General features: G+C 46.4%; 1 protein-coding gene across 2 annotated transcripts; it reads left to right on the top strand.

The window, feature by feature from the left end:
* The first annotated feature begins 6,321 nt into the window (after positions 1 to 6,321).
* LRRC23 (leucine rich repeat containing 23) lies at positions 6,322 to 26,586 on the top strand. Of its 2 annotated transcripts, none has more exons than XM_040235038.1 (8): positions 6,322 to 6,448; positions 19,785 to 19,957; positions 20,042 to 20,151; positions 20,558 to 20,811; positions 21,634 to 21,764; positions 23,341 to 23,477; positions 25,436 to 25,733; positions 26,287 to 26,586. In XM_040235038.1, the coding sequence occupies exons 2-7, from the start codon at positions 19,835 to 19,837 to the stop codon at positions 25,707 to 25,709; spliced, it is 1,029 nt and encodes a 342-aa protein (XP_040090972.1). In that variant the 5' UTR covers positions 6,322 to 6,448; positions 19,785 to 19,834; the 3' UTR covers positions 25,710 to 25,733; positions 26,287 to 26,586. The 2 variants fall into 2 exon arrangements, with proteins under 2 accessions (XP_040090972.1, XP_040090971.1); XM_040235037.1 differs by lacking the exon at positions 6,322 to 6,448 and adding an exon at positions 19,097 to 19,292.
* The last annotated feature ends 83 nt before the right edge of the window (positions 26,587 to 26,669 follow it).

Below are 26,669 nucleotides of genomic sequence, written 5' to 3' on the forward strand. Positions count from 1 at the left end.
ACATTTACTAAGGGCCCATTTTATCTTTTAAAAAATAATTATTTGACTGCATCAGGCCTTAGATGCATTATGAGAAATCTTTCATTGCAGAGCACAGATTCTCTAGTTGCATCGCATGGGCTTAGTTGCTCTGAGACATGTGGGATATTAGTTCCCTAACTAGGGATCGACCTGCGTCCCTTGCATTGCAAGGCGGATTCTTAATCACTGGGCAACCAGGGAAGTCCCAAGTGCCCATTTTATAGAGATCCAATATCCGTGGCTCAGCAATAAATAATTTCTCAATGAGGGAAACTCCGATCTGATCCCTGAATTGGAAAGATTCCCTGCAGGAGGAAACGACAACCCACTCCAGTATTCTTGCCAGGGAAATCCCCATGGACAGAGGCACCTGGAAGGCTACCGTCCATGGGATCGAAAAGAGTTGGACACAGCTGAGCGACTCAGCACAATATAAGATAGTGGCAATACCTGCTGTGGAGCCAGGCTGCCTGGATGTGAATGCCTGAAGGCTGGTAGGAAGGGGACCTTGGGCCAATACTAACTTCCTCATGCCTGTTTCTCTCTCTGTAAAATGGAGATACTATTGGTTAATCTACTGCATAGGCTCTAGCGAGGATTCAGTGAGATTATTCAGTAAAGTACTTAGAACATTTTCTGGTTCAAATTTAATCATGTATGCTGAGCACTAAGGACTAAGCAGTGAATCCTCAAGGAAGTTACAAGAACATTTATAAAACAGTTTATCATGTGTTAGATAAAATTCTGGGTATCTAGAAGGTACTAGGGGAGTAAAAGGATAGGACTGCTAACCAGGGATCAAGCCGTTCAGAAAGGAAAGTGTCCTGGAGGAGAGGACAGTGGATTGAATCTTTAAGAATGATGGGAGGAGATTTTCCTGGCTGTCCAGTGGTTAAGACTTCATGCTTCCACTGCAGGGGGCATAGATTTGATCCCCGGTTAGGGAACTAAGATCCCTCATGCCATACAGTGTGGCCAAAAAAGAAAAAAAAGACAAGGAATTTATCTGACAAGTGGTTCTGCAGGACAGAGATTGGATTAGAGTCACTGCATGAAGCAGACATTCAGACTGAGTGGTCAACATAAAAACAACAACTACAAAAATACAGGACTTACCTGGTGGTACAGCACATAAGACTCTCCCTGCCAGTGCAGGGGATATGGCTTCCATCCCAGGTCCTGGAAGATTTCACATGCCATGGAGCAGCTTAGCCCGTGTGTCACAACCACGGAGGCCCACGTGCCTAGAGCCTGTGCTCTACAACAAGAGCAGTCACTGCAGTGAGGAACCCGAGCACTGTAATGAAGACCCAGTGCAACCAAAAAAACAAACAAACAGAAGCAGTAGCGCTTGGAAGATTTCAGGGTTTCTGTAGCAAGAACGGAAGCTTGAGACACAAGCCTAGGGAAGTGGGTGTGAGATCAGGAGGCCTAAGCATGAAAACGTTACCTGGTAGGACAGATGGGTAATGCGGAGCCACATAAGAAACTGGGGAGGAACATGGTGGAAAACGCCTTTTAGAAAGATCACCCTGGCAGCAATGGAAAGCAGGCTTCAAGGGAAATAGATGGGAGCAAGAAGATTGGTTCCAGTGGCCCAGGTGACAAAGTGTTGAGAGCCTGGAATAGGGCAGTTGAAATAAGGAAGAAAAGAATTCAAGAAACACTGATGAAACGGCAAGATCTGGTGACTGATTAGATGCTAAGGCCAGGAGGAGGAAAGAGAGAAAGGCAGGTTTCCTTTTTGCATTTTGACCTCACGGGTGGGGCGTCTCTTGTGGAGCATAAGCTCTAGAGCTTGTGGGCTCAGCGTTAGGGTCCACAAGGGGCTCAGAGGGTATAGTTTAAAATGGCCCATTGTGGTGACCTGACAAACAAGGGATGACGTCACAGTGGCTGCATTGCCCTGGTGGCATCCTATTTTTCCCTTAAGGCGATATCCTGTTTTTCCCTGCTGGTGCCAGTTTCTCAAGACTATGTGACCACCCTGCTGTGAGACCCCTCGGACTACATGATCACAAGACCCCAGCTGTGAGCTAAAGATAAACTAAAGCCCCCTCCCTTCAGGGCTCAATTTCCCACCGACAGGGTTTAAGAAGGTTTGGCTGTAAAGGGAGGGCACTGGTTTTTCTCTAAAGCCAGTCATTTTCTCTCTTCTATAATAAATCTTTCTCTGCCTGAATGCCCCAGTCGCTCTCTTTCTCTCCACGCTCTCCTTACACTCAGTAGTTGTTGCGCAAGAATATTGTTGCCCTGAGGCATGTGGGGTCTTAGTTCCCAGATTAGGGGAACCTGTTTCCCCTTCACTGCAAGGTGGATACTTAACCACTACACCACCAGGAAAATCCAAAAGGGAGGTTTCTAGCCGGGAAGCCTTTGTTAGAAGGTGGAGCCACAAGTGAAGGTGGAGATGACAGAAACAGGAACCACTGGGGACCGGGCAGGAGGGTGGGAGAAAGAGATGGTGGGTTCACTTGAGGACGGGTTTTTGAGGTGCCTGAACAACTCAGTGGAACCATCCAGAACATGCTTGACAATGGCAAGTCTGGAAAAGAAAAAGAAAATGGCAGGCCTGGGGATGGGGGGTGGGGTAGTGAGAAGCCTGGACTAGAGATATAAATTTGGGAAGTGTGTCAGCCAGGAGTTGAACTCTGAGCATCAAGAGGGGCCCTGGAGAGAGTGTGCAGAGTAAGAAGACAAGGAGGACACAGCACAGCAGACGATTCAAGTCTGATTACATACACAATGTTTTCGGTCACTGGCAGCTTTAGTGAGAGAGCACGTGTGTGCAGTAGGAGGTGGGGGTCCAGGCTGAAGGTCCTTCCTGGATGCCAGACACTGTGCTACACACTTCACATTTTTAGGAGGGAGAGAAGGAAAGGGCCAATTACATCTCATAGTTAAAATTACCCTTGAAAATCCGTTACTTACCCCACCTATTAGGTACAGCAGATGTTGTTCAGTCGCTAAGTTGTGTCAGACTCTTTGCAGCATATGTTAGCTTCATGCAAAATACAATACAAGGCAGTACATATACAATGATGTACAGAATATAATTTTCTTTTCTCTTCTCTTTCTGCCATGCCCCATGTGGGCTCTTAGTTCTCCGATGAGGGATCAAACCCACACCCCCTGCAATGGAAGCATGGAGTCTTCCCCACTGGACAGTCAGGAAAGTCCTTTATAGTACTATAATTAAAGAGAAAGAACACATATTAAACAGAAAGATCCCACATGATGCCATAGAGATCCAATATGCTTCAATTAAGATGATGCTGCCAAATAAATATTAAAAAAAGAAGAAAAAGAAAAAAATTATAAACAGAAAGAAAAAGAAAGATGTGAACCCGAACACTTGTCATCCACCCAACCTGGATATTCTTGCCAGTGTGACAACAAAAAGAAAGATATGTCTTGGTGGACAGATACCAAGCCTAATCCAAGGCCAACTCTAGCTCAGTTTGAGAAGCTGCACCTGCTCAGCTGTTGGTGGTTTCAGTGCTTCTTCACCAATTGTTCCTGCTGACTCTTGAACTGCTCAATTTGCTGGTAATAGGTCAAATATCCCACAGTGCTACAAGTAATTTTAACTTTTTTTTTTAAACTGAAATGTAACATATACAAAGTATACTAACCTGAAACTGCTCAGGGAATTTTACATATTTATATATAGCAAAAAGATGAAGAAAATGTCCAGCATTCCAGACAGCTCCTTCTTGCCCTGACACAACACCCCTAAAGGTACTTCCTACTTGAGCTCTATAGATTAGCTTTACCTCTTCCTTGATACTTTGGCCACCCGATGTGAAGAGCTGACTCATTTGAAAAGACCCTGATGCTGGAAAAGATTGAAGGCAGGAGGAGAAGAGGACGACAGAGGATGAAATGGTTGGATGGCATCACCAACTCAATGGACATGAGTTTGAGTAAGCTCTGGGAGTTGGTGATGGACAGGGAGGCCTGGTGTGCTGCAGTCCATGGGGTGGCAGAGTCAGACCTGACTGACTGACTTCATCGACTTCTTGCAAATGAAACAATACAGTATGTATACTTTGTATTCTTTTGAGTCTGACCTGTTTTTTCCTCAACATTATGTCTGTGAGAGTCATCCATGTTGTTGCATGAAATGATAGTTGTTTGAATATTCCATTGTAAACGTGGGCTTCCCTGATGGCTCAGCAAGTAAAGAGTCCATCTGAAATGCAGGAGACACAGGAGACTTGGGCCGGGAAGATCCCCTGGAGGAGGAAACGGCAACCTACTCCAGTAATCTTGCCTGGAAAATTCCACGGACAGAGGAGCCTGGCGGCCTACAGGCCATGGCGTCACAAACAGTCAGACACAACTGAGCACAGGGCATACGCATGTTGTGTGGATATACCACAACCGTTTCCGTCTTTAGCTACTGTGTACAGTTATCAGGAGTCTTCTGATGGACCTAGGCCTCATTTTTGTTGGAGGCATACTTATGTGCAGAATTGTTGGGTTACAAGGAATTACAATGTATAGATTTAACCACATGTAATTTTCAGGTTTCTCACCACAGAGGGATTTTGTTCAGAAATGAAATTGTTCAGTTATTTACAGCATGGAACGCTTTAACAAGTTTATGAAAATTTGAGCTGTTCGGTTCTTTCTCTTTATCAGTTCCTCAGCTTTTTATTACTGGTTTTCTGTTCTTTGTGTATTTCAGTTTCTCCCACAGAGCCACCACGATCCACTTGCTAGGCCACTCAGTGAGTTTCACTTGTCAACAGAAAACCCTTAAAGTTCTAAACACATTCTTCCCAACATGCAAGGACTGTTTGAGGTTTGTTTCCATGCCTGCTGAATATAAAAGATGCAACTGGAAATATTGGAGCATCTTCAAATCGTTCAACTCAAGACCACATTAAGCCCAGGATCAGCTCTCCCTGGCTCTCAAGGAGGAATCTCAGCCTCATGCATGTGACTTTGAAACAGAACTTCACGCTTACAGCAGAACGAAGGATAGGGGTGATGTTAGGGGGAGGAAGACTTCAACGCCTTTATGAGCACATTCATAAAGCGTGTGGGACTGCAGAGTGGTATTGCCGGCTCTGAGCAGCAATGACAAAGCCAAGGCCTTTCTCTCTGATGTCCAACTTAGCTTCTAGGATGTAAACTGTAAAAGCAAATCGAGAAAAATACTGCAGCTACCCAGGACTTTGCATTTGAAATGTTGGAGTACAGAAGAAAAAAAAAAATTTTTTTAAGAACGCTGGGATTTGTATCTTTGTAGAACTCTCTGGTTTTATTAAACACACGGCTTCACTGCCTCCAGGAAAGGAGGTGGAAGAGGTGGTCACGAGCTCATTTTGTTGTTGTTCAGTTGTGTCTGACTCTTTGAGACCCCATGGATGATAGCCTTCTTTATCCATGGGATTCCCCAGGCAAGAATACTGGAGCAGGTTGCCATTTCTGTCTCCCGGGAATCTTCCTGAGCCAGGGATTGAACCCGACTCTCCTGCGTTGCAGGTGAATTCTGCTGAGGCACCAGGAAGCCCCCACAAAGTCTTTCCTTACTTTTAAACCAGGGTCTTGGGCTTCTAGTTTGGAAACATAAAAGCAGTTGGGCAAGTCCCCCTCAGAAGATACCAACCTCGCTATATTCTGGAGGACAGCGGTTTGGCCAATACTTCTTAGTAGTCCTGGGTAGGTTCCACCACAGATACAGCCTCATAAACGGTTGGAACATATCTGGTTTCTAAACCTGTTATGCCATCCTTGGCTAGTTGTGAAATCCTTCCATCCCAACACCCTCTTGTCTGGCCGAAGTGTGAACTATGACAAAACTAAGTTTTTCTTTTTCCTTTTCTGCCATGTATGGCCATTGTGAGGCACCTATTTCTGCTTCATTTCTTCCAGGAATAAGTTTAGTGTGTTCTCATTCCTGATTTAAGATTCACACGTACTTTGCTGTCCCTGTAACAGTTACAGAAGAACCTGATGACCTGTCTTCACACATCTATTGAATCTCAATTGCATCTGTGATTTCTTGAGGTCATATTCCTGTGCCACGTTGGAGATGGCCCTGGCTAAGTAAGCCCATTTTCCTCCTAGCGCGGGAAGGGACTGCTGCTGCTTTGGGTAGGCGCCAGATGAAACTGTTAGCTTGCCTTCAGGTGGGTCGTGTTATACGGAAAAGAGGCAGCTTAAAACACTAGTTTGAAAAGCAAAACACTAGAACCGCAGTCAGGCTCAGGCCCAGGGCCAAGGGCAGAGTCCAGTCCCACCGTTGGTGGGGAGCAGTACCTGGAGACCTGCCACCCTATTTAATCTGAGAATTGGTGTGTTTGTGTGCAGACTCCCGTGCTCAGTCGTGTTCAAGTCTTTGCGACCCCTCGGACTGATGCCCACCAGGCTCCTCGGTCCATGGAATTCTGTGGAGACACGCAAGAGTACTGCGGTGAGTTGCCATTTCCTCCTCCAGGGGAAGCTTCCCCACCCAAGGATGGAACCTGTCTCCTACACTGGCAGGAGGATTCTTCACCGCTGCGCCCCCAGGGAAGCCCTGAGAATTGTTGAGCTCACTTTAAGTGTGCCTGATGCAACCCCATCACCTCTCATTTAATCCACACAACTAAGATGGCCCAGTGTTTACAGGTTCATACACTGGGGCTCGGAAAGGCCAACCGACTTGTCTGTGACTAGAGCTGGTAAATGGCAGCGTCGGGATTCAAAAAATGAAAAGCCACTGCGCCAAACCCAAGGGTGGTGACCAAACGGCGATTGCTGGTAACGCTTCCACCTCTCCGAACTAGACGCGCCACCCCCGCCGCCGCCAGGGAACGGGTTATGTAACACGCAGGGGCGCGGACTCCCGGGGGCGGTGGTCACGTACGTGGCTATCTGCGCAGGCGCGGGGCCTGGCGGCTGCAGGGGCTCGCGCGCCCACTAGCGGCCGCAGCGGTGACGCGGCCTCCGCTCAGCCCGCCCCCAGTGTGCTGCTTTGCAGCTCCCGCCCCCGCCCACATCCCTCAGGCGTTTGATTCTGGAACATTAAACGCCGGAACAAAGGCCCCAGGGCGGAACCGAGGGCCTTTAAGCCGCGGCTGCACCTTTGGGCTTCGGAGGGGAGTAAAAGGAGCTGGTGCTTCCGCAGATCCGCTTATCGAGGCTAACACCCGGAGTTTTCGTTTACCTATAAAGGGCTCCCTTCCTCTCTCCCTCAAGAAACTATCCTTACCTCGCCATCTCTCTCTTCTTCCTGTGGTCAATGTCGCTCTATCTAGGGATCCTCACCACAGGAGAGTCTGTGACCTCCACCTGGGAGGTGCGAGGCCACAAGTCGCAGACAGCCAGGTTATGCTAAAAACTGCAGCCTAAAGGAGCTCGCCTGTTATAAAAACCACCCTCTCAAACTCTGCAAGCCTACATCAGCCTGTCATTAAAAGTCCTGCTTGCCAAGTCAATGCCCGTTTGTTTATCATTGGTAATTTTTAAAAGGCTGGCTCAAGTTTGTCTAGTTTTTCTTCACCTTTATGTCCTTTAAGGCCTCCGCTTTCCAGTGACTCATAAGTGAGGATACCCGCTGGCTGGTCCTTCCTTTATGCCTCGTCAGGGATTCTTAAAGTGGCGCGAGGAACAGAGGGGGGTGTCCTTAATTACTTTTGAAAAGCACATTTACTATTAGTTCTGGGGACATCCCTGGCGTTCCAGTGGCTGGGACTCTGGTTCCAATGCAGGGTGCACATTTCAATTTCCTGGGCAGGGAATTAGGATCCTGTATGCTGTGCACGAGCCTGGCTTAAGATAGCAAATAAAAATATAAACGTTTCTTCAAAAAAGTTACTTAAGAACATAAAATTGTGGACTTCTCTGGTGGTCCAGTGGTTAGGACTCTGAGATTCCACTGCAAGGAGCCAGGGTTTGACTCCTAGTCCAGGAAGCAAGAACCCTCACGCCGTGCTGTGTGGTCACACATTAAAAAAAAAAAAAGTGCAAGCATAATTTAAAGAAAAAATTTAAAAACTACTGAAAACTCATCACAATCTAATTGTTGTACCACCTTTTGTAGTTTGCTAGGACTGCCATAACAAAAGGCTTAAGTAGTTTAAGCGACAGAAATTTATTTTCTCACAGTTCAGGGGCAATGCAAGAGCAAAGTGTCAACAGGTTTGGTTTCCCGGGAGGCCTCTGTCCTTAGCTTGTACGTGGCTGCCTGTCTCTACGTCCTCACACTGTCCTTTTCTCTGTGTGCCTGCCTCCCGTGTTCAAATATCCTCTTCTTAGGCTGATACGAGTCAGATTGGATTTGGGCCCACCACAGTGGTCTCAACTTAATCATCTCTTTTAAGGCCCAGTCCCCAATAGAGTCACATGCTGAGATACAGGGGGCAAGGTTTCAACCTATGAATTTGGTGATACACAATTCATCCCTTAACTGTTTTACTATTATTTATGCTCTGAAATTATTTATCTCGATTATATCTGTATGGAGGAAATATCACATTGCGAGTTGCTAGCTTAAAATCAGTATGTATAGGAGAAAAATCAGTACATGCTAAAAAGTAGGGCATTTTGTTCTCCCTGGAGAGCCTGTTGTTAAAAATTTACCTGAACATCACAGCTGTAGATATTATCTTGTTTTTAGAATATAATTTGAATGTGAAAAAGGGAAAACACACATGCAAAAGATAGACTTTTTAGTTATTAGAACTAATAGGATAAGATCAATTATATATAGAGAAAAATCAATGGTTATGGCAGTGTAGCACTAGAGCAGAAATAGCTATATATTGAATATATTACATATGGATCAATGGAAAATAATCATCCAGGATTTTATATGTATATACAATGGCATTTCAAATCAGTAGGTAAGGGTAGGATTAATTATTTCTTTAAGGTGACATGCTGTATAAACAAAGTGAAAAGGAAAACATTTTCAGTATTTATAAAGAACAAAAAGTTAATGTATCTGTGTGTTGGTTTTAATACATGCCCACCAATTCTTTGATATTCTTCGCTTCATGGAGTGGAGCCTATTTCCTCTCTACTTGAGCGTGGCCTAGACTTAGTGACGAGATGCTGAAAATAGAATGAAGTGGGAACGACGTGTGTGTTTTGGTATAGGAGCTTCCATCTTAGGCTCTTTCTCTCTTGGGGGAAGCCAGTTGCCTAACTGTGAGGACATCCTATGGAGAAGTCCATGTGGTAAGGAACAGTCCCTCCAACAGCCATGTCACTGAACCATCTCCAGCCTCAGTCCATCCACTGGATAACTGTAGCCTCAGCTAAGATAGTTTTAGATTCCTGATTCACAGAAACCAATATAATAAATTCCCTAGTATGAAAAATAAATGACCCAATCAAAAAATGGGGCCAAAGAACTAAACAGACATTTCTACAAAGAAGACATACAGATGGCTAACAAACACATGAAAAGATGCTCAACATCACTCATTATCAAAGAAATGCAAATCAAAACCACAATGAGGTACCATCTCACGCGAGTCAGAATGGTTGCTATCAAAAAGTCTACAAACAACACATGCTAGAGAGGGTGTGGAGAAAAAGGAACCCTCTTACACTGTTGGTGGGAATGCAAACTAGTACAGCCACTATGGAGAACAGTGTGGAGATTCCTTTAAAAACTGGAAATAGAACTGCCATATGACCCAGCAATCCCACTGCTGGGCATATACACCTAGGAAACCAGAATTGAAAGAGACAGTGTGTACCCCAATGTTGATCGCAGCACTGTTTACAATAGCCAGGACATGGAAGCAACCTAGATGTCCATCGGCAGATGAATGGATAAGAAAGCTGTGGTACATATACACAATGGAGTATTAGCCATTAAAAATGCATTTGAATCAATTCTAATGAGGTGGATGAAAAAAACTGGAGCCTATTATATGGAATGAAGTAAGTCAGAAAGAAAAATACCAATACAGCATACTAATGCATATATATGGAATTTAGAAAGATGGTAACAATGACCCTATATGCGAGAAAGCAAAAGAGACACAGATGTAAAGAACAGTCTTTTGGACACTGTGGAAGAAGGCGAGGGTGGGATGATTTGAGAGAATAGCATTGAAACATGTTTATTATCATATGTGAAACAGATAGCCAGTCCAGGTTTGATGCATGAAACAAGGTGCTTAGGGCTGGGGCACCGGGATGACCCTGAGGGATGGGATAGGGAGGGAGGTGGGAGAGGTGTTCAGGATGGGGAACACATGTACACCCATGGCTGATTCATATCAGTGTATGGCAAAAACCACTACAATATTGTAAAGTATCCAAGGTAAGGAGCAGTGGCTGCACTGCTGGAGCAGCTGTGAAGAGATACCCCATGCCCAAGGTAAGAGAAACCCAAGTAAGACAGTAGGTGATGCGAGAGGGCATCAGAGGGCAGACAGACTGAAACCACAATCACAGACAACTAGCCAATCTGCTCACACGGATGACAGCTTGTCTAACTTAATGAAACTAAGCCATTCCATGTGGGGCCACCCAAGATGGATGGGTAATGGTGGAGAGGTCTGACAGAATGTGGTCCACTGCAGAAGGGAATGGCAAACCACTTCAGTATTCTTGCTTTGAGAACCCCATGAACAGGATGAAAAGGCAAAAAGATAGGACACTGAAAGATGAACTCCCCAGGTCAGTAGGTGCCCAATATACTACTGGAAATCAGTGGAGAAATAACTCCAGAAAGAATGAAGGAATGGAGCCAAAGCAAAAACAACCAGTTGTGGATGGAACTGGTGATAGAAGCAATATTGTAAAGAGCAATATTGCATAGGAACCTGGAATGTTAGGTCCATGAATCAGGGCAAATTGGAAGTGGTCAAACAGGAGATGGCAAGAGTGAACGTCCACATTCTAGGAATCAGCGAACTAAGATGGACTGGAATGGGTGAATTTAACTCAGATGACTACTACTTTGGGCAGGAATCCCTTAGAAGAAATGGAGTAGCCATTATAGTCAACAAGAGTCCAAAATGCAGTACTTGGATGCAATCTCAAAAATGACAGAATGATCTCTGTTCATCTCCAAGGCAAATCATTCAATATCACGGTAATCCAAGTCTAACTCTGAAGAAGCTGAAGTTGAACGGTTTTCTATGAAGACCTACAAGACCTTTTAGAAGTAACACCCAAAAAAGATGTCCTTTTCATTATAGGGGACTGGAATGCAAAAGTAGGAAGTCAAGAAACACCTGGGGTAACAGGCAAATTTGGCCTTGGAGTACAGAATGAAGCAAGGCAAAAGCTAATAGAGTTTTGCCAAGAGAACACACTGGTCATAGCAAACAACTTCTTCCAACAACACAAGAGAAGACTCTACACATGGACATAACCAGATGGTCAACACCGAAATCAGATTGATTATATTCTTTGCAGCCAAAGATGGAGCTCTATACAGTCAGCAAAAAAAAAAAAAAAACAGGAGCTGACTGTGCCTCAGATCATGAACTCCTTATTACCAAATTCATATTTAAATTGAAGAAAGTGGGGAAGACCACTAGACCATTCAGGTATGACCTAAATCAAATCCCTTATGATTATACAGTGGAAGTGAGAAATAGATTTAAGGGACTAGATCTGATAGACAGAGTGCCTGATGAACTATGGATGGAGGTTCATGACATTGTACAGGAGGCAGGGATCAAGACCATCCTCAAGAAAAAGAAATGCAAAAAAGCAAAATGGCTGTCTAAGGAGGCCTTACAAATAGCTCTGAGAAGAAGAGAGGTGAAAAGCAAAGGAGAAAAGGAAAGATATAAGCATCTGAATGCAGAGTTCCAAAGAATAGCAAGGAGAGATAAGAAAGCCTTCCTCAGTGATCAGTTCAAAAAAATAGAGGAAAACAACAGAATGGGAAAGACTAGAGATCTCTTCAAGAAAATTAGAGATACCAAGGGAATATTTCATGTAAAGATGGGCTCAATAAAGGACAGAAATGGTATGGACTTAATAGAAACAGAAGATATTAGAAGAGGTGGCAAGAATACACAGAATAACTATATTAAAAAGATCTTCACAACCCAGATATTCACGATCGTGTGATCACTCACCTAGAGCCAGACATCCTGGAATGTGAAGTCAAGTTGGCCTTAGGAAGCATCACTATGAACAAAGCTAGTAGAGGTGATGGAATTCCAGTTGAGCTATTTCAAATTCTAAAAGATGATGCTGTGAAAGTGCTGCATTCAATGTGTCAGCAAGTTTGGAAAATTCAGCAGTGGCCACAGGACTGGAAAAGGTCATTCCAATCCCAAAGAAAGGCAATGCCAAAGAATGCTCAAATTACCACACAATTGCACTCATCTCACACACTAGTAAAGTAATGCTCAAAATTCTCCAAGCTAGGCTTCAGCAATACGTGAACCGTGAACTTCCAGATTGTTCAAGCTGGTTTTAGAAAAGGCAGAGGAACCAGAGATCAAATTGCCAACATCTGCTGGATCATGGAAAAAGCAAGAGAGTTCCAGAAAAATATCTACTTCTGCTTTATCGACTATGCCAAAGCCTTTGACTGTGTGGATCACAATAAACTCTGGAAAATTCTGAAAGAGATGGGAATACCAAACCACCTGACCTGCCTCTTGAGAAACCTGTATGCAGGTTAGGAAGCAACAGTTAGAACTGGACATGGAACAACAGACTGGTTCCAAATCGGAAAAGGAGTACATCAAGGCAGTATATTGTCACCCTGCTTATTTAACTTATATGCAGAGTACATCATGAGAAACTCTGGGATGGAAGAAGCACAAGCTGGAATCAAGATTGCTGGGAGAAATATCAATAACCTCAGATATGCAGATGACACCACCCTTATGGCAGAAAGTGAAGAAGAACTAAAGAGCCTCTTGATGAAAGTGAAAGAGGAGAGTGAAAAGGTTGGCTTAAAGCTCAACATGCATAAAATGAAGATCATGGCATCTAGTCCCATCACTTCATGGGAAATAGACTGGGAAACAGTGTAAACAGTGGCTGACTTTATTTTGGGGGGCTCAAAAATCACTGCAGATTGTGATTGCAGCCATGAAATCAAAAGATGCTTACTCCTTGGAAGGAAAGTTATGACCAACCTAGACAGCATATTAAAAAGCAGAGACATTACTTTGTCCACAAAGGTCCATCTAGTCAAGGCCATGGTTTTTCCAGTAGTCAAGTATGGATGTGAGAGTTGAACTATAAAGAAAGCTGAGGGCCAAAGAATCGATACTTTTGAACTGTGATGTTGGAGAAGACTCTTGAGAGTCCCTTGGACTGCAAGGAGATCCAACCAGTCCATCCTAAAGGAGATTAGTCCTGGGTGTTCATTGGAAGAACTGATGTTGAAGCTGAAATTCCAATACTTTGGCCATCTGATGTGAAGAACTGACTCATTTGAATAGACCCTGATGCTGGGAAAGATTGAGGGTGGGAGGAGAAGGGGACGGCAGAGGATGAGATGGTTGGATAGCATCACCAACTCATTGGACGTGAGTTTGGGTGGACTCTGGGAGTTGGTGATGGACAGGGAGGTCTGGCATGCTGTGGTTCATGGGGTTGCAAAGAATCGGACATGACTGAGCGACTGAACTGAACTGATTGTGAAGTATTTAGCCTCCAATTAAAATAAATAAATTGATTTTAGAAAATAAATTCCCTGGTAGCTCAGATGGTAAAGAATCCACCTGCAATGTAGGAGACCTGGGTTTGATCCCTGGGTTGGGAAGATTCCCTGGAGAAGAAAATGGGAGCCCACTCCAGTATTTTTGCCTGGAGAATCCCAGACAGAGGAGCCTTTACGGGCCACAGTTCATTGAGTTGCAGAGTCAGACAGAACTGAGTGTCTAAGCACAAGCTACTAAAGTCCTGCAAGCCATCTGGCTCAGCCAAAGTGGGGGGGGGGGGTGAAGAATTGCAACATAGATCCTCCAAATCCAGTGGCTTACCAATTTTTCTCTCATATAAAAAATAAGTCTGGGGACTTCCATGGTGATCTTATTACTAAAACTCTGTGCTCCCCATGCAGGGGGCCCAAATTCAATTCCTGGCCAGGAAACCAGATTCCACATGCTGTAACTAAGAGTTTGCATGCCACAACCAAAGATCTTGCATCCCACAAAGAAGATGGAAGATCCTGCCTACCACCACCAAGACCTGGCTCATCCAAATAAATAAATATAAATAAATATTTAAAAAATAAGTCTGGAGATACACAGTTCAGAGCTGGTATGATAGCTTCATAATATTTTCAGTATTATAGTCTGCTTTCCACTTTTGCGGAAGATGCTTAATATCTTTAGTCTTCAGGGAAATGCAAATCAAAACCACAATGAAATACCACTTCACATCCACTAGGATAGCTATAATCAAAAACAAATAATAACAAATGTTGGCCAGGATATGGAGAAATTAGAACCCTCAAAAACTGCTGGTGGAAGTGTAATGTAGGGCAGCTACTTTGGAAAAAGCTTGGCAAGTTCCTCAAAAGGTTAAATATAGAGTGAACATACGATCCACTTATAATTCCACTTATAGCGAAAAAGCTGCCAACAAACTAAGCTAAAATATCTGAGGTCCAGTTCTATTAGTAATAGATTTTTCAAATGAAAATAGTTTCTTCCTGGGGATTTTCATGTAACATTTTATTTCAGGCTCCTAGCAAAATGCCTGATACATAGTAAGCATTCAATATAGATATTTGAATAAATGAATGAATATATTGAAACTATAAATATTTTTTAAAATTTTAAATTATTATTGGCCTCATAGGTCCTTCTTGTTGCACTCAGGCTTTCTCTAGTTGTGGCAAGTGGGGCTGCTTGCTCGTCGTGGCTTTCCAGTTCTAGAGCACGGGCTCAGTAGTTGTGGTGAATGGGCTTAGTTGCCCAGCAGCATGTGGAATCTTCCTGGACCAGGGGTTGAACCCATGTCCCTTGCATTGGCAGGCAGATTCTTAACCGGTGGACCACCAGGGAAGTCCAAAACTGTAAATATTTAATGAATGAATATTTAATGTGGCAAAAAATCATGTCTTCCTTTTGACTCCATTAATTTCATCATCAGTTCAGTTCAGTTGCTCAGTCGTGTCCGACTCTTTGTGACTCCATGGACTGCAGCACACCAGGCCTCCCTGTCCATCACCAACTCCCGTAATTTACTCAAACTCATGTCCATTGTGTCGGTGATGCCATCCAACCATCTTATCCTCTGTCGTCCCCTTCTCCTCCCACCTTCAATCTTTCCTAGCATCAGGGTCTTTTCAAATGAGTCAGCTCTTCGCACGAGGTGGCCAAAGTATTGGAGTTTCAGCTTCAGCATCAGTCCTTCCAAAGAATATTCAGGACTGATTCCTTTAGGATAGACTGGTTGCATTTCCTTGCAGTCCAAGGGACTCTCAAGAGTCTTCTCCAACACCACAGTTCGAAAGCATCAGTTCTTTGACCCTCAGCTTCCTTTATAGTCCAATTCTCACATCCATAGAGTTCAATATTTTGATGCTCAGTATTATTTTTGTATTGATATTATTTAGGTATATAACTAAGAAAAATGAAAATATACAGCTACACAAAAATTTCTACATGAATGTTCATAGTAGCATTATTCATAATAGCCAAAAAATTGAAAGAACATGTCTATCAACTGATGAATGAAGAAATACAACAAAATCTGGTATAAACCAGATATACAATAGAATACTGTTCAGCAATTAAGAGGGCTGAAGTACTGATATGAGCTATAATACAGATGAACCTTGAAAACATGAATGAAAGAAGCCAAACACAAAGACCTGCATGTTGTAAAATTTCACTTATATAAATTATTTAAGAACAGTTCTTTTTTAAAAAATATTGCTATGATGTTTCATTAGTGGCAGTAAATTGTAACTTATTTCAGCAAGATTTATCATTAATGACAACCATATTACCTAAATATTCTGGATTGAAACAATATTTAAATAATTAAGTTATATGCTTCATATCTGCACACATTAAAAAGCATTTTATATGATTAAATACAAAAAGACTAAAACAATTTTTCCAATCAATTTTAAGTAAAGCAGACATCACAGAGCTGAAGAATTACATATTTTGACACAGGTAAGGCTATTTTTCAATGACCAAGTATTGTTTATAAGTTAGGTGTGCGTGCTTAGTCACTAAGTTGTATCTGACTCTTTGCGACCCCATGGATGGTAGTGGGTTGTCCTTTCCTTCTCCATAAAAACAGTTCTGTTAGTAAGAAAGAAGAGAAGAATGCATATCAGGTAAGCAACTGGCAGTTTCCACCACAATTAAAATTCAAATCATAAAGAGCTCCTACAAAGCAATTTTTAAAATTAGTGAATGATTCAGGAGCATGAGAAAGGACATGAAAAGAAATTTTGTAAAATAAATACAAAAAAATACATAGACATATATTAATAAAAAGAAACAACCTCACTGACAATCAAAAATACAAATTAAAATAATAACTTTGTGGCTATTTGATAATGGCTATTATCAGAAAGGGTCTTCCCTGGTGACTCAGCAGTAAAGAATCTACCTGCCAATGCAGGAGACAGGGGTTTCATCCCTGGGTCTGGAAGATCACCTGAAGAAGAAAATGGCAACCCACTCCAGTATTCTTCCCTGGGAAATCCCATGGACAGAGTAACCTGGAGGGCTACGGTCCATGGGATCGTAGAGTCTGACATGATTGAGCAACTAAACAGTAGCACTCCTTGGGGGTGGCCATGTTTATCCTTATTTCATAAATGTGAAGATGAAATGTCAGTAAAATCATACAATGTGCTCAGGCACCCAGCTATTGAGTGGTAGGGTAAGTTTGGAACCTGGTGACTCTGACTTTAAAACCTTGCTAGTACCATGATCATGACAAACTGTGGAAAGCTCTTAGAGAAGTGGGAATACCAGACCATCTTACCTGTCTCCTGAGAAACCTGTATGCAGGTCAAGAAGCAACAAGTAGAACCCTGTATGGAGCAACTGATTGGTTCACGATCGAGAAAGGATTACGACAGGGCTGTCTGCTGTCACCCTGTTTGTTTAACCTATATGCTGAGAAATGCCAGGCTGGATGAGTTACAAGCTGGAATCAAGATAGGTGGGAGAAACATCAACAACCTCAGATATACAGATGATACAACTCTAATGCTAGAAAGCGAAGAGGGACTAAAGAGCCTCTTGATGAGTGCGAAGGAGGAGAGTGAAAGAGCCGGCTTAAGACTAAATATTAAAAAAAACTAAGATCATGGCATCCGGTCCCATTACTTCATGGCAAATAGAAGGGGAAAAGGTGGAAGTAGTGACAGATTTCCTCTTCTTGGGCTCCAAAATCACTGCGGTCAGTGACTGCAGCCATGAAATCAGAAGATGATTGCTTTTTGGCAAGAAAGCGATGACAAACCTAGACAGTATGTTGAAAAGCAGACACATTACTCTGCCAACAAAGGTCCAAATAGTCAAGGCTGTGGTCTTCCCAGTGGCTACGTACAGTTTTGAGAGCTGGACCATAAAGAAGGAAGAAGGCCAAAGAATTGATGCCTTCAAACTGTGGTGCTGGAGAAGACTCTTGAAAGTCCCTTGGACAGCAGGGAGATCAAACCAGTCAATCTTAAGGGAGATCAACCCTGAATGATCACTGGGAGGACAGATGCTGAAGCTGAAGCTCCAGTATTTTGGTCATAAGATGTGCACAGATGACTCATTGGAAAAGTCCCTGATGCTGGGAACGATGGAGGGCAGGAGAAGAGAGCATCAGAGGATGAAATGACTGGATGGCATCACTGATGCCATGAACATGAACATGAACATGAACATGGGCAAACTCTGGGGGATGGTGAGGGACAGGGAAGCCTGGTGTGCTGTAGTACATGGGGTTGCAAAGAGTTGTACAACAACAACAAGGAGTACCATGATACTAAGTGAACAGGACAGGGCAGGAGGTGATATTTCCCGATTTTCAACTCACCACAATCTCCATCAGACTGCTTTTCCTGTTATATAGTCTGTAAGTTACCAATCACATGGTATCTTACCTTATGACCTTGCCGTATCTACATCAGATTCTACAGGATTGATAACATCCCCCCTCCCCCCTAGGTAGCAATTGTGTCATAAATATTAATCTCCCTGAGCCTTAGTTTCCTCTTCTCCTAAGTAGCTATCTCACAGGACTGGGGTGGAGATTCAGTAGCACTTGCAAAGGCATCTCACGTGCTGTCTGGCACAAGCGCTCCAGAAATATTTGTTGCATCTCAACCTCTCTTTGCAATCTCCTTCAACAAGTCACACAGACTTGAGTGCCTGGGTGTGGCTGTATTGGCTCTTGTCGATGATGATGATGGTTAATGATCTTAGTTTCTGAACCAGGGATCAAACCTGTGCCCCTTGCAGTGGAACTGCAGAGTCTTAACCACTGAACCACCAGGGAGATCTCTCGATTATTTATATGACTGTGTTGGATGAGGATTATTATCCTAGGCTCCTGTTGGATTTTCTCCCTTCATATCACACAAAAGGTTTGCATCAAATGATGAGGATAGAATGGGCCCACGCTGGATTCAGCAATCCATAGAGCGCTTCAGTATAAGTCATACTCTTCTTACTCCATCTCTATCAGTTGGTACCCATAAACCTATTTTACAGATGGGAAAGTGGGGTCTTAGGTAAATTGCTGGTAAATTGCTAGTAAATTGCAGATCTGTCAAGACTCCAACACAGAGCTTAAGATAACACTGGGCCTGGGCTCCTTCCATTCCATGAAGCCACCTGCCAAAAGTCTACTTGAAAATAATCAATGGGTGGGACCTATGAGAAGGTGGGGGAACCAGACCTTGGTATTTCTAGCTCTCGCTATTTGTCCACCTTTTGCTTCAGGGAATGAGTTACTTTTGAATTCACAGTATTCCTGCATTGAGGTAGTCTAGTTCCTTAAAGTCTCAGGTGACTTACTGGCTAGCTCCGCCCTCTGCCCCCTCCCCTCAGTGTACTAAGTAAGTCACGCCCACTGGCTTTTTAGCCCTGGGCCAATTACCGCGCCCCATCCGGGTTCCTAGGACTGGGAACCAGGGCTCGTCACCGGGCAACTACTGGTCCACAGGCTTCGCGGCGGATTTTCAGTTTGGTTATTCGCAGCTCCTCTCAACGGCTACCAGCTGCGGGAGCCTAGTGCCCGGTCCCCCGTTGCTATAACAGCAGTATACAACGCCTCCTTCTCGCTTGCCCTCTACCAGACAACCCTTATCTCTCGGGGCCAGACCTCTCCACGACAGCTTCTGGTGGAGCAGAACCAGGGTCTGTATCCCTTCTACCAAAGAGGATTGAGTGGGAAGGTTGGAGCCTGCATGACTGGCTGGTGTCCAGGAGGGGACAGGGAAACGTGGGATGGGAGAGTTAGAAGAAAGGCCTGGGGCAGGGGTCAGGGATGGAAAGGGAAGGGAGGTGAGGTGTCGGTAGGGGATTCTGGAGAAGAAGGTGGCTTCAGGCAGAAGTGGGAAGAACTGGCGAAAGGGGAGTCCAGGAAGCTGGACAACTAGCTGCTGGAGGAGTTGGAGCCTCTGAGAGGGGCAGAAAAGGTCGTGGGGGTCTGGGAAAGCATCCAAGGGGAAGGGATCCTTGGTGGGAAGTATGAAGTGGAGGTTGGCAGTCAAAATGCGATGGTCACAGGGATGAGGAAAGAAGCATGGCTGGCAGGAGATCTGGGGGGGTGATAGGGTGATGGAAGGGGTACCCATTAATGGAGGTGAGGGAGGGAGCATTGGCTAACACTGAGATCATCTCTCTCAGGGCGAGGATCCAGCCTGATCTGACTCCAGAGCCTTCAGCAGGGAAGACAAATGTCAGATGAAGATGACCTGGAAGACTTCGAGCCAGACCAGGATGATCTGGAAAGGGAAGATGATGAGAAGGAGACGGAGGAGTGGGAGGACTACAGGAAGGAGGGAGAGGAGTCCGAGGATGTGAGAACTTGGAAACGGAGGGGTCTGGGCTTAAGGGCTGGGGTTGGGCTGGAAAGGCAAGCCTGAGTCCGTTTCCTCCTGCAGTGGATATCCACACCCCTCACAGAGGACATGATGAAAGAAGGGCTTTCTCTGCTCTGCAAGACGGGTAATGGACTGGCTCATGCTTACGTCAAGCTGGAGATTAAAGACAGGTGTGTTTATGGGGGACCAGAAGCGGGCCGACGTTGTGGGGCCTAGTCTCCTTTCTCACCCTCCATCATGGGTGTTTTGGCTGAGTTTGGATCTCTGTAATCCTGGGCCAGCTAAGAGGGAAGGATAGAGTCTACTTCTCAGGACGCTGTGACCCTCTGCATCAGAGCTGGCCTGCGGCATTGGAGGCCGTAAGGGGATAGGGTGGGGTGGAGATTCCAGCTGGACTCTCTCATTTGTCCTTCAGAATTGAGAACCCACCTACCTTCTGCTTCCCCTCCCTGACTCGCCCTTCTGTCAGTTGCTCTTCTCTCCACTCTAAGCCATCTTCACGCTGCCCTCTGCTTTAGCACCTCTGACAGCCCTTGCTGGATTCTTAGCCCTGACCTGGCCTCTACCGCCTCCTAGGGATCTGACAGACATCCACCTCTTGCGTTCCTACATCCATCTGCGATACGTGGATGTTTCTGAAAACCACTTGACAGATTTGTCCCCACTCAATTACCTCACCCACCTGCTCTGGCTCAAGGCCGATGGCAACCAGCTTCGGAGTGCCGGGCTGAACGAACTGCCCTACCTGCAGATCGCCAGCTTTGCCTACAACCAGATCACCGACACGGAGGGCATCTCTCATCCTCGTCTGGCCAGCCTGGATCTCAAAGGTGGGGCCTTAGGATGGGCCTCGCACAATTCCTTCCTCGCCTGGGGCCAATAGCAGTGGGCAGCGTGGCCCTTGGCTGTGCAACATAGCAACCTACATTATTCACTCCCTCATTCAGACACCCATGGTGGTTCACGATGACAGTTCTATGTGCTGGAGATGGAGGAGTGAACAAAACAAACAAATTCCCTATTCTTGCATAGCTTACGTTCTAGTCGGGGAAGGCAGGCAATCATCGATGATCACAATAGTTAATTTAATTTATTTTTTGGCCGGCACCATGCAGCATTCAGGATCATAGTTCCCCAAGTAGGGGTCGAACCAGTGCCCGTGAGTGGAAGTGTGGAGTCTTAACCACTGAACCACCAGGGAAGTCCCAACGATCACAATAAATAAGTAAATTTTTATAAAGCATGTTAAAAGGAGATAAGCGCTAAAAAAGAACAACAACAACAAAAAGGAGAAAAGTACAATGGAAAAAATAGATCAGGGTAAAGGAAATGGGTGGGGGGAGGTGGCGATTTCAAACAGGTTGGCTAGGACAAATATCATTGGGAAGTTGACACCTAAGCGAAGACTTGAAGGAGGAGAGGGAGTTAGCTGTATGGATTGTGGGGCACCCCTCATTCATGCCTCAAAGACTTAGGTGGGCACATCCCTCGGGCCCTTGGACCACCAGACCATCGCCCCAAGGCCCTGCGGGTGTTACATCTGGAGCTGGCCCTCCTCGTGTCCACCTGGCATTAGAGAAGATGGTGCAGAGGCTCTATTGCTGAGCACTCGGGGTGGCCCTCTGAACCCTTCACACCCTCCTTCTCCTCAGGGAATCGCATCCACATGGTGACAGGTTTGGATCCCCAAAAACTGATCAGCCTGCACACGCTGGAGCTTCGGGGGAACCAGCTGAATAGCACCCTGGGAATCAACCTCCCTAAGCTGAAGAACCTCTTCCTGGTAGCGCCTTTGGTCACAGGGTGGTGGGTTCTGGAAAAGGGGCACTGTCCTGGGGCGGCCAGGATACCAGTTTCTCGTAGGTGGTTTAGTTAGTTGCCAAGTGATGTCTGACTCTTGCAATGCTATGGACAGAGAAGTCGGCCAGGCTCCTCTGTCCATGGGATTTTCCAGGTAAGGTTACTGGAGTGGGTTGCCATATCCTCCTCTAGGGGATATATCCTCCTTCCCGACCCAGGGATCAAACCCTCTTCTGCACTGCAGGTGGAGTCTTTACCACTGAGTCACCAGGGAAGCCTGGCTTCTAGTGGACTCACCTACTAACTTCATCATCCTTATGATAACTGGCATTATTTCCAAACACCAAGTGTTCGCTTGGTGCCCAATGCTGTGAGGATGCAAAATCCAAATAGACAAGGTGTTCACCAATTAACAGGGCTAACAATACACAGCTTGTGGATGACACAGAGACAGTTTGCTTTGATATAGGTTGGGACACCATGTGCATAACTGAGGTACAGACATCAGGCTAAGGAGGCCACTTAGGTGTCTAGTCTTTTAATTTTTTTTTTTTTTTTGGGGGGCTGGGCCACATGTGGCATGTGGCTCTTAGTTCCCCAAACTGGGTTCAAACCTGTGTTTCCTGCGCTGGGAGTCTTAACCACTGGACCACCAGGGAAGGTCCTGTGTCTAGTCTTTTAAGCCCTTGAGCTTCTTCATTCCAAAATGCTGCTGAAGCCATGTCTCCTGGGTGGAGCAGTGAGGCTCTTGGGCTGGGGGGTAGTGGGGATGGGTTGAAGCATCTCCTTCATCAGAGGTGGCTGTGGTGGGCTGGATAGTAGGGTTTACTGCTAACCTTTCTCTTGGTTGAAAGCTTCTCTTGGATTCTTTGCTATCTACATGGATCTCTACTCACCTCCACTCCCCCTTTCTCATCCTCTCTACCTCTTAGATTTGCTGTTTTGCAAATCTAAGTAAAGAATCTGCCTGCAAGGAGGGAAACCTGGGTTTGATCCCTGGATGGGGAAGATCCCCTGGAGAAGGGCATGGCAACCCACTCTAGTATTCTTGCCTGGAGAATCCCCATGGACAGAAGCGCCAGGTGGGCTACAGTCCATGGGGTCTCAAAGAGTTAGACACAACTGAGGACTGGCACACACGCGTGCGCATGTGCACGCGCGCACACACACACACACACACACACACACACACACAATTCATTATTGGCTGTGCTGGGTCTTCATTGCTTTACTCCAGTTGCGGCAAGCAGGGGCTACTCTCTAGTTGTGGTGCAAGGGCTTCTCACTGTGGTGGCTTCTCTTGCGGAGCACAGGCTCTAGGGTGCCTGGGCTCAGTCGTTGTGGTTCCCAGGCTCTAGAGCACAGACTCAGTAGCTGTGGCAGGTGGACTTAGTTGCTCTGCAGCGTGTGGGGTCTTCTCTGATCTATGTCTCCTGCACTGGCAGGCAGATTCTTTACCACTGAGCTACCAGGGAAGCCCTGCCACATCTCTTTCTGATTTCTCTTCCTTTTCCCCCCTGCCCTCCTTTCCCAATCTATCTACTGTATCCTGGGTCTAGGCCCAGAACATGTTGAAGAAGGTGGAAGGCTTGGAGAACCTAAGCAATCTCACTACCTTGCATCTTCGAGACAACCAGATTGAGACTCTGAGTGGTTTCTCCAAGGAAATGAAATCATTGCAGTACCTCAACCTAAGGTATGCATCCCTCCAGGCCCACCTCGCCCCTACCCCTGGAGCCACCTTGGACCTTGTGTTCTTCTCTGGTCCCAGTCCCCCAGTTCCAGCCCACTCACAGATTCTCCCCTCATCCTCCGTCCTCATCCCTCCTTTCCTGACTGTCTTCTGCATCAGTCTTAATTGCATGCAGCCCTGGAACCTTTGTAGCCCGAGACTCCTGAATCCTATTCATTCCACTCACATACTGAGAATGTGCTATGTGCCAGGCCTTGTGCTGTGCTGGGAACCATCTGAAGGAATCAGAGATGGTTCCTGTTCTCAAGGGACTCACAGTCTAGCTCCATCCCATATAACTTTCCACTGCTCTTCTCCATCTCCTGGGCCCCAATCCCCCTTCCGATTTCCAGCCTCTCTTCTCCTGAGTCTCCCCTGTAAGGGATGGCCCCATACTGACTTCAAACACAAGGTGTGCTCAGATTTGAGGCAAGGGGAGTCATTAGAAGAAAATCTCTAGATGGAAAGGCACTGAGGATCAGGTGAGACTTTACTGCAGCAGCTCCTGCAAAGATGTAAGGAAATTGCCTGCTTAGTCACCAAGGCCAAATCCTCTTTGAGGACAGCAGTGGAAAGAGAGTCTCTGGGTAAGGAGTGGTGGTTGTACCTTGAAGCCCAGAGTTCTGCCCTGACTCCTAGAATTAGCTCTGCCACCCTGGTCTGTGCCACCTGTGCCATCTTGGTACAGTGGAGGGCGTATTGTTTGCCTGTCAATGGTATGCATGCTAAGTTGCTTTAGCTGAGACCCCATGGACTATAGTTTGCCAGGCTCCTCTGTCCATGGGATTTCCCAGGCAGGAATACTGAAGTGGGTTGCCATTTCCTTCTGCAGTTAATGGTATAGATAGGGATAATGGACCTTCCTCAGTGGCTATTAACCAGGGGTGTTTGGAAGTAAGTGTAGGAGGGAGGGTTTGTCTCAGTGACTGGGAGGAGCCTCTGGGGCCAGAGACCTGCAAACAAGGACAGTCCAGCACACGATGCATGTTACACTCCCCACGAGAAACACTGTGCATGGTTCAGCCTCTCCCTTGAGATAGGGCTGAAACATTTAAGCCTGATTTCACAAAGCTGTGAATCAAGAGCATGAACATAAACACAGAGTACCATACAATGGGGGCTTCCCCAGTGGCTCAGTGGTAAAGAATCTGCACAGGTTCGATACCTGGGTCAGGAAGATCCCCTGGAGAAGGGCACGGCAATCCACTCCAGTATTCTTGCCTGGGAAATTCCATGGATAGAGGAGACTGGTGGGCTACAGTTCATGGGGTCGCCAAGAGTTGGACAGGACTGAGTGACTAACACACACTTGAGTTTCCTATAAAATGGAGCTGAGGTTAGGACCTACCCCTCAGGGTGATCGTGAAAATGTCTGTAGCTGAAACAGGGATGGTGGACCACTGAGGGGTGAATAGCTGAAGCAACTGAGCATGCATGTGTGCACAGTACAATGAGGCGCTTTGGGGGGAAGCTTATTCTTTGGGCTCCTTCCTGTGGGAGCACCCAGACAGCACCGTCTCCATGAGCTTAGAGCCCAGTTTCTTCTCCGCTGGCTCTGGTCCCACCGTCTAACCCTCTCTGGTTAGATGGAAGCCTGTCCTTCCGTCTAACAAGGGAAGATTCGTCTAACGAGGGAGATTCCTCCCTCGTCCCCAGCTACAAGACAGGGTTGAACCTAGGTTTGCTGTTCCAGAAGGAGACATATGACACATTACAGAATAGACCGTGGCACCGAGGGTTCCCCAGGGCGGAACAGACTGGAGCAGGGTTGCCCAGCACCTCTCTGCAGCAAATCCAGCCAGTCCATGGAGGCCATGTTTCTAGAGAAACCGGAGTCCCGTAGGAAAGTCCCCCACACGAGGCCCCAGGCCTGGCAGCTGGCCTCTGGTTCCCTGGTGAACCCCTCCTGCCTGCACTGGCAGGGGCAACATGGTGGCCGACATGGGGGAGCTCGCCAAGCTGCGGGACCTACCCAGGCTGCGAGCCTTGGTGCTGCTGGACAATCCATGCACCGATGAGAACGACTACCGCCAGGAGGTCCTGGTGCAGATTCCTCATCTGGAGCGCCTGGACAAGGAATTCTATGAGGAGGAGGAGCGGGCTGAGGCCGAGGAGATCCGGCAGAGGATGAAGGAGGAGCAGGAGCAGGAGGCTGAGGTCGAACCTGAGTCGGAACTGGACCAGTCATCCACCTAGTGGTTCCCCTGGCCTCCAAAGTCAGTAAGGAACGGGGCGGGAAGGCAGGAAGACCGGCTGAGGAGCTACTGTAGGGAGGAGGTGGCTGGGGAAGGCAGAGGCGAGGAGAAGACTTGGGGAAACCTGGGTTAGGAGTCTTGGGTGTCTCACGGGGAGGAGAAAGAACCAGAAGGGCCTGAGAGGAGCTGGGAGAGGCAGAGGTGATATATCAGAAAGCCTGAGGAGTAAGCCCCGAGAATGGGGTGGCAGGCAGAGATGAGGGTGTGGCTGGGCAACCACACCTGATGGAAAGGCTGGGTCAGGGGCTTTGGTGGGGTGGGTTGGAGGCAGCGTCTGAGGACTGGGCCTAAAGGGAAGAAGGCAGGAGAGGAAAATCCTGTATTAAAGAGCCGAGGCTAAAAATGACAGGACAGGGGCAGAAGGAGGAAAGGAGGGCAGAAGGAGGTGGAAAGACAGAGGCTGTGAGCCCAGGGAAGGGTGGCAGCTGGCACTTCAGTGGGGCAGAGGCGGGGTGTGTGGTGGGGGGAGTGGGGGGGTGCAGGTGGCCAGAGGCTTGGCTTCTACCTTCTTCCTCCAGGTGATCAGGGGAACGCTGGCCCCCCAAACTGAGAAGACCCCAGTCAGGGGGCGCCCCACACTTACACCCCCGCCTCATCCGGAGACAGAAGATGCCCACTCTTGTCCCAGACCTGGGAATTTATCACAGCGTGCCGCCCAGGCTCCTCACAGGCATCTGGGCAGCGGTGACTAGGCGACAAGCAGCCCCGGGTCTGGAGGGAGCCAGGCCTGGATGGGCCCCGGGTGCTGCGTGAAGAATCTGCGGAGGAGCCTGGGTGTGAGGAACAGTTCGCTTTTCCAATAAAGAGACATTGGGATACTTTGGTGTCTGATTCGGTTTGTGAGACACTTGAGTCCTCCGTGGGCTTTCCTGGCTGATTACTGGCGTGAGGCTGACTGTTA

Source organism: Oryx dammah, unplaced genomic scaffold, assembly GCF_014754425.2.
Source record: "Oryx dammah isolate SB20612 unplaced genomic scaffold, SCBI_Odam_1.1 HiC_scaffold_29, whole genome shotgun sequence".
In the NCBI taxonomy this organism is placed as follows: domain Eukaryota; kingdom Metazoa; phylum Chordata; class Mammalia; order Artiodactyla; family Bovidae; genus Oryx; species Oryx dammah.

What these genes read in the sequence shown, in the direction of transcription:
- LRRC23 (XM_040235038.1), top strand. Translation starts at nt 19,835, where the DNA reads ATGTCAGATGAAGATGACCTGGAAGACTTCGAGCCAGACCAGGATGAT. An exon ending in AAGCTGGAGATTAAAGACAG is followed by an intron (nt 20,152 to 20,557) that starts GTGTGTTTATGG and finishes ACCGCCTCCTAG; the next exon opens with GGATCTGACAGACATCCACC. An exon ending in GGCCAGCCTGGATCTCAAAG is followed by an intron (nt 20,812 to 21,633) that starts GTGGGGCCTTAG and finishes CCTTCTCCTCAG; the next exon opens with GGAATCGCATCCACATGGTG.